The sequence below is a fragment of the Lupinus angustifolius genome, chromosome LG19 (genome assembly GCF_001865875.1).
Source record: "Lupinus angustifolius cultivar Tanjil chromosome LG19, LupAngTanjil_v1.0, whole genome shotgun sequence".
NCBI lineage: Eukaryota > Viridiplantae > Streptophyta > Magnoliopsida > Fabales > Fabaceae > Lupinus > Lupinus angustifolius.
Window position 1 is genome coordinate 4,866,964 of NC_032027.1, and position 16,954 is coordinate 4,883,917.

General features: G+C 31.8%; 1 protein-coding gene across 2 annotated transcripts; it reads right to left on the reverse strand.

Annotated features, from left to right (window-relative positions):
- On the reverse strand, positions 7,955-10,045 carry LOC109333600 (dof zinc finger protein DOF1.4-like). 2 transcript variants are annotated; one of them, XM_019569111.1, is made up of 2 exons: positions 9,830-10,045; positions 7,955-9,688 (listed from the first exon to the last, which is right to left on the reverse strand). In XM_019569111.1, exons 1-2 carry the CDS (start codon positions 9,888-9,890, stop codon positions 8,724-8,726), a joined length of 1,026 nt encoding a protein of 341 aa, XP_019424656.1. In that variant the 5' UTR covers positions 9,891-10,045; the 3' UTR covers positions 7,955-8,723. The 2 variants fall into 2 exon arrangements, with proteins under 2 accessions (XP_019424656.1, XP_019424655.1); XM_019569110.1 differs by having other exon boundaries at positions 7,955-9,686; positions 9,825-10,045.

The following is a 16,954-nucleotide window of genomic DNA, read 5'->3' on the forward strand; positions in this document are numbered from 1 at the left end:
TCCAAACACAAACAATTTTCCTTAGCCATATCCACCAATACCACACCTGAACATTACAGAAAGCCATCACTCATGAATGCTGGAGGCATGCCATCCAAGAAGAACTCAACTCTCTCAAGGCAAACAACACTTGGGTCATTACCCTTTTACCAGATGAGAAAAAGGCAATATGATGCAAATGGGTGTATAAAATCAAACACAAAGCAGATGGATCAATAGAATGATACAAGGCAAGATTGGTAGCAAAAGGGTATAATCAAACAGAAGGAGTTGGCTATATGGACACATTTAGCCCAGTGGTGAAGATGACAACAATTCGAGCTCTGCTTGCACTTGCTACCATTCACAACTGGCACCTTTACCAACTTGACATCAACATTGCCTTCTTACATGGAGATCTCAATGAAGTTGTGTATATGCATATTTCACAAGGCCTTCAAATCACAACGCCAGGGCTAGTCTGCAAGCTTGAGAAATCATTATATGGTCTTAAACAAGCTAGTAGACAATGGCATGACAAGCTAACATAAATCTTGCTACAAATGGGTTATATAAAATCACAGTCTGACCATTCTCTTTTCATTAAATCTGTTAATTCCAATTTTACTGCCATATTAGTCTATGTTGATGATATGGTTTTGATAGGTAATGATCTTGATAACATTGAATCCACAAAGGCAACACTACACAAAAAGTTTAGCATCAAGGATCTAGGTATCCTGAAATTCTTTCTAGGAATGAAAATAGCAAGATCAAAACAGGGAATCCATCTATACCAAAGGAAGTATACTCTGGATTTACTACAACAAACTAGACTGCTTGGATCTAAACCAGCAACAACACCTATAGAATACAACACCAAAATTCATGCTGCAACAGGAACTCCACTAGCAGATCCATCACCATACAAGAGATTAATGGGCAAATTGCTCTATTTAACTCACACAAGGTCAGACATATGTTTTGCAGTAGGAGCCTTAGTCAATATCTTGCTACACCAATAGATGTACACATTCAAGGAGCAAACAGAATAGTCAGATATCTTAAGCAATCACCAAGCAGAGGAATCTTCTTTCCTAGTACCAACTCTATCAGCATAAAAGGATACTCTGACTCTGACTGGGCCACTTGCCCAGATACAAGGCGTTCTGTCATGGGGTGGTGTTTCTTCCTAGGATCTTCATTGATTTCTTGGAAAAGCAAGAAACAAAACACAGTGTCTCGTTCATCAGCAGAAGTCGAATATAGAGCTCTTGCCATGGCTTCATGTGAAGCTCAATGGCTCACCTATCTCATGAAAGACTTAGGCATTGATCATCCATCTCCCATCTGGTCTTTCACGAGAGAATGAAACACATAGAAATACATGGTCACGTTGTTCGTGAGCGTGTGAGCAACAAAACAGTTCATCTTCTTCCTATATCTAGTTCTCAACAAATTGTTGATATCTTTACAAAATCTCTCAATCCTTCACCCTTTGAGAGATTGATTTCCAAGCTTAACATGATTGGCATACACATGCCAGCTTGTGGGGGCTATTGAAAATACATGAAGATTGCAAAGAGCTCATTCAAGAAGCCCAAAACAAACCAGATTGAACTTAACCAACTTATTTCCTCTTTTAGAAAGTTTAGATAGTTATTTCTGTTTTTCAGTTTTTATTCCCTTTCTATTTTTAGTTGGTAGTTTAAAAGGGGCGTAGTGGTGTATCTTCAAAACATACTTTCAGATTAGTTTTTACTCAGTTGATCATTCTTTTCAATATACAAAAGAGAACTTCTTCTCTTCTTTATTTTCTTCAACATTTTCGTTTTGTTCTTCACCTACCATGGAGAGCTTGACTTTTTACATAAACAGTAAAAAACTAATTAATAAGGTAAACTGTAGTGATATCCCTAAATTATAGTGCCCATCCCCGTAAAGGAGATAAACATAATTTTTTAAACAAGAAAATGTATGATAAATATAATTTTAAGTTAAACTTAAAAATATGTCGGTCTAATTTACTCTTAAGTATTCTTAATTAATTATACATTATCTAGAACAAATTGGTTATTTGTAAATTTACATATATAATTTGATTATGAAATCAACTTTCTATTTGGTGTATTTAAGTAAGATCTTCTTAAAATTATTGATACATTTTTTAACGAACTAAAATAAGTTTTTTATAATTTACTATTTATTTGCTTCCCTCTGTATTGTGTGTAACTCATTATTTAGAGAATAATGACAAAATAAGTTTTGACACATGTTACATTATAAATATGACAATGGTCATTTCTTAAAACTTAATGAAAAAACTGAAATTCAACTTTTGTTAGACCAAACAACAAGTTATTTCTCTCTTTATTACTCCATTAAACATTTTTAAAATATATTAATCCTACCAAATAACAAATATTTGAATAATAATAATAGTTTACCTGTTTTATTGTTCTTTTAGTAATGACATGCATTTTAATATAAAAATGCTCAATTCCAATGTATATACAACATTATCAATTATTTATATTAAATATGAATTTTTTATTTGATTTCGAATTGTTTACCATATATTTAGTCATCTCCAATTGATATTAAAGTACTAATAAGATGACGGTTGATTAAGTATTGTTTCATTTTAATCATTTCTTGATTTTAGTCTTATATCATTAGCAACAATTAATTTAAATATTGAGGTTAAAGTAAAGTATATTGAGATTGACTTTCCCAGTATTTATGAATTGACAAAGATATATACTCACGACAATGATCATAGAGTAGAAATAATACAATTTTGTTTTATCTCATACAAGATTTCAAGTAAATATGGTATATTATGAATCTATGTCCAAATAATATAAGAATTAATGTATCTTCATAATTTATGGTACGTTATAAAAAATGGATCAGTAACTCTAATGAGATATTGCTTATATATACAAACAAATTAAAAGAGAAAAATCATTTCATAATCAAATTTTATATGTAAATTTATAAATGAACAATTTATCGTAACTAATATATAATTTATTAATTAAGAGCAAATTATATCAACACCTTTTAACTTAATTACATTCATCATCAATTTTTGTTTAAATAGGATGATCATTCACTGCAAGGTAGTTATTATAATGTATGTATATAAATTAAGAGTAATTTGTGTAATATAAGTATAAAAAGGTGAAGAATAATTTATTTAATTTAACTAAAACTTATGGAATGTAGGTCTACCTTAAATATATCATTCAGAGGAGAGCTTTTAAGTGTAATATTAGATGGTCAAGTTCTTTACTAATATCTAAGCCTTGAAAGAGATTGATTTTCAATAATGTTCGAGTAAGGACACCATCTTGGAAAAAAATTAATAGCACACCTGGCAATTGTCTCTTTACAGCTTTTATATATTGACTGCTTTTAATAATAAATAATACTGTGATTTGCATGAAATTCATTATTAAGGTAACATTTTGAAATTTCCATTTAAAATAATTAATTAAAGGTGGAATTGTAATAACCAATATTTTGAATTTACTGTTTTTCTTATGGTAGAAGGAATCTGTCGTGTTGAGAATATAGTATAGATTATTTAATTTATTTTTAATCAGTAAGTATGAGAATTTTTTGTATAACCAATGTATCATTTCATCCATATGAACTAATCTTTTTTAGATGTGTAACTACATATCTCAATAAACATTATTCCCAATTTAATCACAGAACACTATTCCATTCTCAAATGGGAGATCTAAGTAAAACTTTACTTAATACTCTCTCTATTTTTACTATGATTAACTACGTTTTGAGTTTTGAGTTTTGAGTTTTGAGTAAGGGGTGTAATGGGATGGTTGAGCTGGGGGATTTGGATTTGCTCTTCATTATTTTTTGATCCACACTTCATTTAATAAAGATTTAATTACACTAACACCCCTGAGTTTTAGTGAAATTATACAAAATATCAAACACTTTTTTACACATACACAAACCTCCCATAGTTTTTATAATTTCATTACACTGACCACCTCTGCATGAGAAATACGTGTAATTTTTTAAATAAAAAATGTGATAAATGCAATTAAGTTAAACAAAACAGCATATATTATGAGGAAAAATTCAAATAATATACAAATCAATGTATCTTTATTATTTTTTATTACAATATGCATCAACAATTTTAAACATATATTGTTTAAATTGTTCTTATACTATATCGTAAAAAACCAAAAATAATAATAATGAGGTATCAACTCATATATTATTTGGATTTGTTTCCACAATATACCATATTTTGTTTAACTTAATTATATTTATCACATTTTATGTTTAAAAGATTGGACTTATTTCTCATGCATGATGATCCGTGTAATGAAAGTATAAAAATTAGGGGGTTTGTGTAGGTGTAGAAATTTGAGGGGTGGTTTATGTAATTTCGCTAAAATTTAGGGGGTCACTGTAATTTACTCTTTAATAAATAAGAAAATAGTGGTTGTTAGGAGAACAAGTGGTATTTTTATCCACAGAAACATTACAAAATACAACTCAGACAACTAGAAGAGTTCCAAACCCATTCCATAAAGGAGAAAGTAAAACAAAAAAAACAAGCTTAAGAAGGTTCCAAGAATGAAGATGAATTGTGTATTAAAACTAGAATGCTAAAAAATGACCTTATTTCTAACCAACAATGAGACCAGATAGTAATGAACCAAATAGACCTCCATTATTGATGAAGCTTTTTTTCCAACCGAAACAAATTCCAATGAGCAAGAAAGTTGCTCTTGACACCATTGGGGATAACTTAACAAAGCACGAACCAAGAGTAGATTTTTTGTCAAACACCATAAGATAAATGACATATGAAAAACAAATGATTAATGGATTCTTCATCATACCACAAAAAGCACATCCTGTTGGAACTTGATCACCTAGAGCTCCACCTCTAGTTAGATTCAAACGAGTAAATATTTTATCTAAAGACATTCTACACACTAAGCATCTCAAATTTGAAGGAACATTACAGGCCCGCAATCTTTTGAAACATGTTGTAAACATTTCGAACTAAATATAAACCACCCTTATTATAAACTCCTAGCCACTCTCATAGAGATCTTGGACAAGTCTCAGCATCCTCCAAGAATCTTTCCTGAATCATTTTTGTGTGGTGTGTGTATGCATATGAATGTAGTCTTCGTCTTGGTTGTTTAGGTCTAAAGACTTCAGCACAATGTAATTGGAGTATTTAAAGTTTAGTTAGAATCCTAATCATACATAATAGAATTGAAGAATAATGTGGGAGTGGGGTACCTTCTCAATCTTTTTCCTAGCATTTTACACGTTACTGCTTTACTCACCCATCTACGTGGTTTAATTTAATTAGCATTCTTTAGATAAAGATGTTAGTGACACATGAATGCAGGGAACAATTCAGGGACTGCCTATACCACCACAATCTAATCCATAATGAGTTTGATGTATATGTGTATTTGTGGGCCTCATTTTCTAACCTTGCTGTGAGAAAACGTTATAATTAGGCTGCAATTTGCATGAAATAGTGGTGGACCAATAACTCATGGTATACATCACTAGGATATTCAACCATTTGAAAGGAGATTACCTATCTTATTTTTTTGTGTTTTATTTGTGTCAGTTCAATTAAAATGTGGCTCCTAATTAAAATGAAAAATTATTCAAATAGAAAATATTTTTTTATATTATTTGGTAGAATTTGATTGGTTTGAACCATGTAATTAAACATTTGATTACTGATTTAATACAATGCTTGAGGATATAGTGAGATCTTATATTACTAATTAACATCCCGTTGGTAAATTGTATTGAGGTTATATACGATAATCAAATAACATTTAATATATGAAAATAGATAAAGATGGTCATTAAGGGAATGATCCCAACACCAATTCCTTGAATTAGGTGCTCACGTTTAAGAGATTTTTATATTGTCACTACATTACTCACTATTCATATTTAACTATTATTAACATTTCAAAACACATAATACAATAAATGGTGGATAAAAACAATATATAAATCATAACACTAATAATATATAAGTATTACAATTTCAAAGAAATTAGTTCAACAGTTAATCAAAAATAAAAAGAAAGTTTAGCAGCTAGATTAATCAGTTCAACTTAAAACTTGCCAAATCTTAATAGGATCAAATCATATTTGATAACACATGCATATCTAACATATTTTAGGTAATCGTATAGGGTTTGATCTAAATTGTGCCGGTTAAAAATTCTGGTTACAATTTAAGCTTTAAAAATTGCTGCTCAAACCTGCACCAAGTTGTGATGGACTGACAAAAATAATATTAAAATTTTGATTTAAATTTTAACTACATTTAATTTTTTTTAAATGTATATCATTGGATAACTCTTTTTTAGGATACTTGTTGAGGTATTTATGATGTCCTAAACCATGTCAAGACATTTGCTACATATATCATGAATGTGCCAAATGTTCCACACAAAAAAAGCAAAAAAACGGCTAACTTGAACATGGTTGGATAAGGCCAACTTTAAAATAGCTCACGTCAAAAAGCCCAAATTTAATAAATAAAAAATCACTTAATAAAGTGCGAAGTCCTATTCCAAATTCAACATCTCTCGGAGAATCTTTATTAATAAACAAATCTTCATTTTTATTTGGGCTCACATATTATTTTGTAATTTATTAGAACAATATATTTTTTTTTCTTACATTACAAATATCATTCTTATTCTTATTTGAGTCATATAACATCTATATTTTTTCTCATAACCCTAAAAACAAACATTGTGGTTGCTCTTATACTCTGGTTCATTGTATATTTACTTTAACGAAGATCCTTTATCACATATTCAAACTCAAATCTTCTATACCAAAAGTTTTCTATGTCTGTGTACCAAACAAATAAGATTTTGCCTAGTAATAAATAACACACTTCATTTAATTTTTCATTAATTGTCATATTAACTCATTTAGGTATTTGACAAAACATCATTGAATTGATATATATACATAGAAAACTTTTGATATAGAGGATTTGGAGACCACATATTCTTTTTGTCTCTCTATCCAAGACCAATTAGAGTTTGCCAACATGACATTTCATTTTTATTTTATTTTACAAAAGTAATACCAGTGTTGTAAAAATTGGTTTGTGCTGGCCAGTTCAACCGGTAAATCGGTCTTAATACTGGTACAATATAATAATTATACTAATTATATAATTATATTGGTAAAACCTGGTCGAAAATAGTAAAAAATGATCGAAATTGGTCATATCGGTAAGTTTTTAAGTGAACTGTACTGGTCAAAGCAGTCGATTTTTGTTTAAAATTAATTTTTTAATGAAAGTAAAAAAGTTATTGATTTTTTAATATTAATATATTATATATGTATATCTAACTTCATTTGTATGCAGTTTAATTAGTAAATCATCAGTTGAACCATTATAACATTATATCAGTACCGTGACCAATTTGATGACCAATATAATATTAATAACACTAAACAATATATTAATATTCATATATCTAAATTAAATTAAAGTAAGTGAAACATGCAATAATACATAAACATGGAATTTGTATTCTTACTAAAGGAGGATTAATATATGGGGTTTCCACCTAGTCAAATATAAGAAATATAGATGAACTCAAATTTACTCTTATAAGTAAAGAGAATATTTCTGAGATTTAAATTGATAACGTTTATATTACAAGATAAACGTCTTATTGTTGTCTTTACACTCACCTTGCAACTTTATCAAGCCACACATCATATGATTAATAAGATTATGCGTACCAATATTAGATGTATTGTATACCCATGATTAATAATGGGTGTGATTTGTTCATGGCGTAAGATTATGGATACCATTATATCTATTTAAGATCGACATGAGAAAGATATAATCCTTTGTTCCTGATTGTAAATGATCAATTTCATACATTAATCAGTCAAATCCATGTAAAATGATCTCCCTCTCTTCAATATATCTCATTACATTAACATACCACCAATAATCTAGTCTAGCATTAAATCCCCCAATTCCAAAACAAACTTAAGAAAGTTAACAATAATGAAACCAATATTAGTTCCAATAGCATATACCAAGTAAATCCCCCACCCCATCTTAACTGATATGAAAATAAACAAAGGACATGTCAATGCATATTTATACATTACAAAATTAATGAAAGACCAAACTTACTCAACTATGATGAAGAACTTGCACCAAAGGAACTCCTTCAAAGAAGAGGATCCGAGGTTCCTCTCAGCGCAAACCAATTCTCAACCTTGACTCATAAAAACTAACAGGTTGAAGATTAATATATCTGCAGCTGACATGATCACTCCGATCCCAAACTTCTATCATCTATACCTTTCCTGTTTTTCTTATAAGTATCCCTTTTCTTCTTTTTCAATCCAAGTAAACCCAAAACCCGTTTTGACCCAAAAGAGCAGAAAAAAGTAGCAGCAACTAGAAGAAAGAAAGAACCCTTAAGCAGACCTAGAGAAAATGAAAATGTTTCATGTATAGCAGGAAGCAACGCCTTTCATGTTCATAGCAAAACAGTTACCACTCCTGAGTATTGTTATAAACATGAAAGGTGTTGCCAAAAGTGTAGGTCTTGAGTGTACATATAACACAAGGCTCTAAAGAAAAGGACTAAAAGATGACCTTAAACAAGAGTGAGAGAGAGAGATTGGAAAACATGGGGGTTCTTCTTCTAGATCAGAGAACTGACTGAAGGATTTATATTTGGCTGGTCACCCCAAGCACCCATAGCTGTTGCTGAGTTCCAATAAAGTGAAGGATCATGGGATAACAAACCCATATTTTGCTCCATCTGGTTTTGGCAAGAAGCACCATTAATATTCCACTCCATCCTGTTTTGTCCTTCACCCTTCACTTCTTTTGAAGAACCCATCACCCCTCCCTTACAATTATCATTACCTTCCATTTGCAACCTTTCAACAGGTATTAACCCTTGGAAATTGTTGATACCTTCAGGACCATCTTTCACTCCACCATTCATGAATTTCTGTTGCAGTAATAGGGAAGCCATAGCTGGAGTAGAGGGTGTAGAAGTTGAAGAAGAACCAAAGATGGAGCTATAAGTAGAAACAAGAGTGTTGTTGTTACTTGAAATAAACCCATTTCTGTAACCATTATTATCACTAGACATAACCTCAGATGAAAAATCTAGTCCAAGGTTATTCATCTGAGGATGAAGATCATACCCAGAACTGAACCTTGGGAATTGAAGAGCACTCATGACATCACCAGAGTTACTAGGTAACCCATATAACAAAGGGTTGACATGATTTGCAGCTGAACTAACAACTTTATTGTTGGGAGGGTTTGAGTTTGAAGAAAGAGGAGAAGAAGGAGTGGTAGTATCAATATTTGGACGCTTGACACGCTTGTTTTTTCTGCAGCCACCACCCACAGGAACGTTTCTGAGAGTTCCACCTCTTGTCCAGTAACGTTTGCATGCTTTGCAGAAGTGGCGTGGCTGAGAGAGGCTGTAGTTGTTGTAGTAACAGAACTTTGTGTTTGATGAGTCACAACGAGGGCACTTCAGTGCTTGTTGTTGCAGCTGAAGAAGATCTTGACCTGGTTTTTCCATAACCCTAATACCAGTAATAGAAGCCATCGAGTTCTTCAGATGATCATCTATGTTATGAATCTACATAAGATGAGAAAGAAAAAAATGAAGAAAAGGAAAGAGATTAACAAGACAATGTAAATATTCTGTTCCAAAAGGAAAGCAACAAAATTGGGGTGGTCACGTATTTGTGCAATAATTGAGAGAGAAAGAAAGAACCTGCTGTGTCCATTCGTTAGTTGTTGGTGGAGGGATGTGTCCCATTTTGTCACAGTTACTTAGCATTTTGATCGATGTCTCGAATGAAATGTTGATACAAGGAGTAAAGAGACAAAGTGAAAGTGGCGCTTGATGGGTTTGAAATGGTTGTGGCTATGTGTAGTGCACGACAGTGTGTGGAATGTGGATAAACAGGGTCAGGGAGTGAAAGACATTGAAAGTAGAACAAATTAAAGATCGGGTCTGTGTCAAAGGCTAACACAATATCCATAGTTAATGATAATAAAGTAAAACAATACCAATAATGAATTTTTAATACACAATTTCACATGTTATATTTTCAAGATAAATTATAGGATAAAATTTGAGCGAAATATATAAGGTCTAGCATGATAAGATTAACAGGCATGATTAATAATAATATGATGGGGAATGATGTTAATAAGTGTCAAGAGAAAAAGAAATTCATGGCATGAAAATTTGATTTCATTTGTTAACCCAGTTATATTTATAAGTAAAATAAAGACACAAATTGGTCCTTCAATAGGCAATGTTAGTTGATAAGATTTTGACTCGACCTAAGTTTAAATCTAGTTGTAAATATTGAAAGTTAATTGATAGATAATATATGAATACACATGTGCATTCTCTAAGTTTTGACCAGTGAGACACTTCTTTGTCCTAATAAATCCTAATACATGAAATTTTATTTGATTCCTAAAGATGAAAAATCATATTTGTTTCTAAAGAGATTTCAGATATTGTTCAAATTTATATTTGTTATAAGAAGTATATTGTTGACGAAAATTATCCTACAAAGCTAATTTAGCTATTGTTTAATTTTTTTTAAGAACCAGATTAAAACTGTGTTTCTCCATAGAACAATTTGACTGCTCTTCCTTATAGATAATCACCTAATAATAATATATGTTAAAAAGAACTCAATAGTATAGTTTCACGTGATGGGTTGGGTCTCAAATCAAATTTGGACAATTATTATAATATAGAACATTCGATATCCAAGAAGAGGACATATAGGTAAAGCAAAATTGGGAATGAATCTTGAGTGGTTCAAGAAAAGAAAAAGAGAGAACCTAAATACATATGATAATATTATAAGGATACTAGATTACTAGTACCCTCCATCACTAGGTAACATTCTTTTGTGCAGAGAGAGAGAGAGAGAATCAGATAGATAACTACATAGAGGGAATCCCTAAGAGCTCAATGCCCAAAGCATGAATCTATTAGAGCAAATCTCACTTTCAATTTTCTCCAATTATTAATTATTATATTAATCCTAATTCCTAAACGATACTACAACAATTTGCTATAATTTCATAGATTTCTCTTTTTCTTCTAGTATGAAATGTTCACAGGCATAAAAATAGGATACAGTTTGGCATTTGCATGGCCTATTTAAAGATAAATAAGTACATAAGCGTAAGTATATTAGGCTGGGATCTCTACAAGGATAGACAAATTAAGAAATTATAACATGGCAAAACAATATTAGGTTAATAAAGACTATATAATAATAGGTAAATTATAGCGTGAAATATGGGTAGATGAATGAAAGATTTTATAAATGATAAAAGTGGAGGAATCCACTTACTCCAAGAGTAAGTTTTTTAAACTTATTCCGCATCCTAGCCATCAATTCTAGAAAAATCTAATGGTTTGAATTAGTTATTAAATCTAAACCCATAGAATTGATGAGTAGTAAGTTTAGAGTAAGTAGATCTCCACTCATGATAAAAACTAATAAAATCATTATCTTAAAATTTTGATTTAAGACATGATGTTTCATTTATAAGTGGCTCCCTAGCTGTTCACAAGTTTAGCAATATAGATCTTTTTGGGACTAAAAGATCAAAATAAAAGGGACAAAAAAAACAACATGCTGATATTTACGTCTCAAGCCTCCAACATAATAAGGTCACTCTTTGCATTTAAGAGTCTCTTGGCTCTGGCTCATGTTCTTTCTTCTATCATGCATCCATATTGACCAAGACAATTTTGGTCTTGTGCTTTTGTTTAACTAAAGAAAATAAACTGCTAATAGAATGTGAGAGTGTCAGAGAGAGAGCCTTGAGTGGCATAACCATGTGGTGGTAGCTCAGCACCAAAGGAAAAAAGAATAAAAGAAAGATAAAGCAAAGCACAGATATGGGGAACAATTGGATTTTGTAGTCCCCCAAGGGATTTTCTCATTCTCCATGTTCCTTATCATTTTTCTTTAGCAGCTAATTTATGAGTTAAACATTGATCTTATTTAATACTATATGTATATGCAAGGTTGTACCTTCACATTAAAAATACTAGTTAAACATACCATTATCAACAAAGTAAGAGATAATCAACCACTGTATTAAATTGTTAACTTAATTACATATTCTGTATTTGTTTTGATATAATTCGATATATATATATATATACACACACACCCCGCAAGAAGTACAAAACTTTAAGAAGAAATGGGACTGATAAGAAGAAATGGCATACAAAATTGTTACATAAAAAATTATTGATATTTACTATTAAGATGGTGATTTGGTTTTGAAATATATACTATTAGTGATGATTTAAGCAGTAATATATTATTGTGAGTGAAAAATAATTTAACCCATCTAATCAATGGTTACTATAACAGATCATCATGCGAAACATCTTACTTAGACTCATGAATAATTTCCTTAAATTTAGGGCTGAAGACTTTTTGATCTAGGACAACAGCAGCATCAGTGTAGAATGTAAGTGGCTGTGTTTATTACAATGTCAAGTAACAACAAACAAAGCAAAGCAATGGGAAAAAATATATGTTAGTTTCATAGTTTTGTATTACATGAACAATGATGATGTCAATTTCGGCAAATGTATATTTCTTCATTTGTTTTTAAATACAAAATTATAATTTTATTATAATTAAAAAGATAAATATTAAAATTGTATTTTTATTTTTTTGAAGTATTTGTATATGAAAATATGGGAGTAACATGGGTGAATTTAGAGGAGGGGAGGTGGAGGTGGGTCCTACTTACCCACACATAAGGCACTGAAGACCCCATTATGAGTGGACAAGAGATTCCAATTTAGCAAGCAATGAAAGAAACCCAACACGCACGTTAAAGGGAAGATTGTGAGAAGAGAGAGAGAGAATAGGGGGACCACTGCATCAAATCCAAGCCAACTGTACCTATCTAAAGGTAACCCCAATGCAGCCCCAAACAATGTGCAGACATAGATCTCACTTCATCTCCATTCAATATTCAGTTTATTTGATTGAAAAATGCATATAAAATTAAGTATATAGTCATAAAATTATAATCTAGATTATGTAAAATTAAGTAGACGACCTAGTTATGCATTACTTATTCTAGTTGAATTTCGAACTTTCTTGAATGTGTTACTCATTTCTCTTTAATTTCCTTTTCTCCTATATTTTTCCTTTTGAATATATTGTAAACCCCATTTATCTTTTTAATAAAAATTGTCGTTTGTCAATTAAAATAAAAGTAGGTTCAATTATAAATAAATATTCAAATTACATACATATAGAATAAGATATTATAAGATAACATTTATAAAATATTTGCAATTATTTGAAAGGCAGAGTATTTGTATTTCATACTATAACAACCAACTTTAATCATATTACTAGCTGTTGGAGACCAAAATATGTCATAAATAGGGCTGGAAATTAGCCGAACCGAGTTGAACTAGAGCTCAGCTTGTTAAGGATTAGTTCTGCTCGAAACTCAACTCGAGTTCGATACGAGTTATTTTTTAACTCGAGTTCGACTCGATTAAAATTCGTCAACTGTTCTACTCAGTTCGAATTGGTTCATTTGAACAATTCAAATAATTATTTCATTTTTAAAATCCTACAAAAGGTTTTATATATATATATATATATATATATATATATCTTGAGTCAGTTCATGAACCTAACGAGTCGAACTGTATCCAACTCAAGTTTGACTTGTTTATTTAACGAGTTCAGTTTCTAGTTCAAATTCGACTCATTTGGTTCATGAACCAAGTTTATCGAGCTAAGTAACGAGTCGAGTTTCGAACGAATACCGAGTTGGTTTAGATTATTGTGAGTCGTAGTCATAATGATATATTATACATTACTTATATTTTATTGATCTCTAATTATTTTTTAATCGTTTTACCAATGATTTTTCTTCATGTATTTTTCTATATAAATTGGATTAACCTTTATTTAATTTATTCTTCTTAGTAAGCCTTTTAAGAGTCTTTTCTAGTCCAAACTCCCTAAAAGGTGATTCTATTATCCTTATTTATATAAAAAATGATATTTGTATTTGATGATGTCCACTTATTTTGATCCACTTTGCTTGGGGTAACCACCAGGGAGTTTCATTGTTACTAAGATATGGGAAGAGTGAATAGTCACAAGTGAGACACCACGTCTTGAACCAAAACCTTAAGGCATTAGTTTCATGGGTATTTCCTACTTATAAACTCTTTCACTCCTTCACGCGTATCCAATGTGGGACTTCACACTTGAATAAACCCAATAATCTTCCCCTCAAGTGTGGTTACCACACACTTTCTGGTCCACTCCCCCTTCAGTCCACCATGTCTCAGCCGAACCATCGGCTCTAATACCACTTTGTTGGAGCGGAAGACCCATGGAGAAAATATAATAGAGAAAATGACACCGAGAATTTAATGTGGTTCAGCAATTTGCCTACATCCATAGCTGAAGAGCAACAAAGATTATTCCACTATGATAAAAGAGAACTACAAGTGTTTCACTCACTTCCCAAAACCCAAGTACACCCAATTTCACTCTCACTCAAGTATTTCTCACACAAAATAGAACAAGAGAACAAGAAGAGAGAATATGCACTAAGCTAAGTATTTGGTGTGTCTTACAATGGCATGGAACACTCCTATTTATAGCCAAAGCTCTTGAAGATTACGCGGCCAAAGGGAAAAGAGCATTAATGTTGGTTTCACCATAGCCACTTCTTTTTACTTGGCTAGATATTCTCCCTTTCTTCAAGATGGTCTTTAACCACTTCTTTTTTGCTTGGCTCAAGAAAGTCTTTTCATTATCTTTTTCTTTTAGCCAATATTCAACAAATCTCCACCTTGACTAAAAGACTATCATAGTTATTCTCATGCTACTCTTCTTCATGCTCACTAGAGATTCTGAACATTAATCAAGTCCAAACAATGTCTGAACTTGGTAGTTGGAACTGGCTTCGTCATCATGTCTGCCGGATTATCTGCAGTGAGTATTTTCTCCACTCTAACAACTCCTCTCTCCACTATGTCTCTGATAAAGAGCATCTGAACATCAATATGCTTAGTAAGATACATTGGATTCTTTGGCAGATGTATAACATTTTGACTATCAAAATAGATGATTGTTTCTTCGAGTTGTATACCCAACTCTTCAATTAGACCTTTCTCCCAAATGGCTTCCTTTACAGCTTCTGTTACTGCAATGTACTCTGCCTCAGTTGTAGACAAAGCAACAATTGATTGTAGTGTTGTTTTCCAACTAATAGTACAACCACATAGTGTAAAAACATATCCGGTGAGCGATCTTCGCTTATCTAGATCTCCAGCATAATCCGAGTCAACATATCTAGTGATCTTGTTTCCAACATCTTTGACTTTACCATACGAAAGCCCTATATTTGTGATACCTTTTAGGTAGCGCATAATCCACTTCACAGCCTTCTACTGAACTTTACCAGAATTTGTCATATATTTGCTTACCACACTTATTGCATGAGCAATATCTGGTCTAGTGCATACCATGGCATACATGAGACTGCCAACCGCACTAGCATAAGATACACTTGACATCTCCTATTTTTCATTCTCAGTTTGTGGATACAAAGCCATTGAAAGTTTGAAATGGGTCGCCAATGGAGTAGTGACAGGTTTAGCATTTTGCATGACAAAGTGTTCCAACACTTTCTCAATGTACTTCTTTTGTGACAAAAAGAGTGTCCCCTCTTTACTACTCCTCTGAATCTCCATTCCCAGAATTTTCTTTCCAGCTCCTAAGTCCTTCATTTCAAACTCTGAGCTCAATTGAGCTTTCAAGTTTCTAATTTCTGACATGTTCTTACATGCGATCAACATGTCATCAACATATAAAAGCAAATATATGAATGACTTATTTGCAAGCTTCTTGTAGTAGACGCAACTATCATGTTCACTTCTGGAATATCCATTTTCAAGCATGAAGGTGTCAAATCGTCGATACCATTGTCTAGAAGATTGCTTTAGGCCATATGAAGATTTCTTCAGCAAGCAAACATGATTATCTCTTGAACTTCAAATCCTTCATGTTGTTTAATGTAGATTTGTTCCTCCAACTCACCATAGAATGTTGTTTTGACATCTAGTTTCTCAAGTTTTAGATCAAAATGAGCTACAATTGCAAGTAGGATGCGAATAGAGCTATGTTTTACCACGGGATAGAAAACTTCATTGAAACCAATGCCTTCTCTTTGTGTAAAACCTTTAACCACTAATCGCGCCTTGAATCTTTCATCTTCAACCCCAGGGATTCTTTCCTTCTTCTTAAAGACACATTTGCATCCAACAATCTTTTGAGCCTTCGGCCGCTTCACAAAAACCCAAGTATGATTCTTGTGAATAGACTCAATTTCCTCTGTCATGGCAGAAATCCATTTGGAAGCTTCTTTGTTGTTGATAGCTTCTTCATATGATTGTGGTTCACAATTACTGATATCATCAGCAATATTTAGAGCGTATGTCACCAGATCAGCATAGCCATACTTTTCTGGAAGTTTTATATGTCTCATTTGCCTGTCCCTAGCCAACTGATAATATTGTAATTGAGAGATATCATTATCAGTACATGCATCATGGACTTCTTCTTGATCAAGTGTTTTTTCTTTTGTTGGCTCCACCTCAAACTTCACCTTCTCCAAGATATTAGGATCTTCATTTTCCCTTGATGGCTTTGTATGAGGCTTTAACATTTCAGCTTCATTAAAAGTAACATCTCTACTAATAATGCACTTTCTTTTCTCTGGCCACCATAACTTATATCCTTTCACACCATCAAGATATCCAAGAAAAATGCATTTCAATGCTCTTGCATCAAG

Coding starts and splice junctions, on each gene's coding strand:
- LOC109333600 (XM_019569110.1), bottom strand. CDS start 9,890: ATGCTAAGTAACTGTGACAAAATGGGACACATCCCTCCACCAACAACT. Junction 9,687..9,824: donor CTAACGAATGGACACAGCAG/GTTCTTTCTTTC, acceptor CATCTTATGTAG/ATTCATAACATAGATGATCA.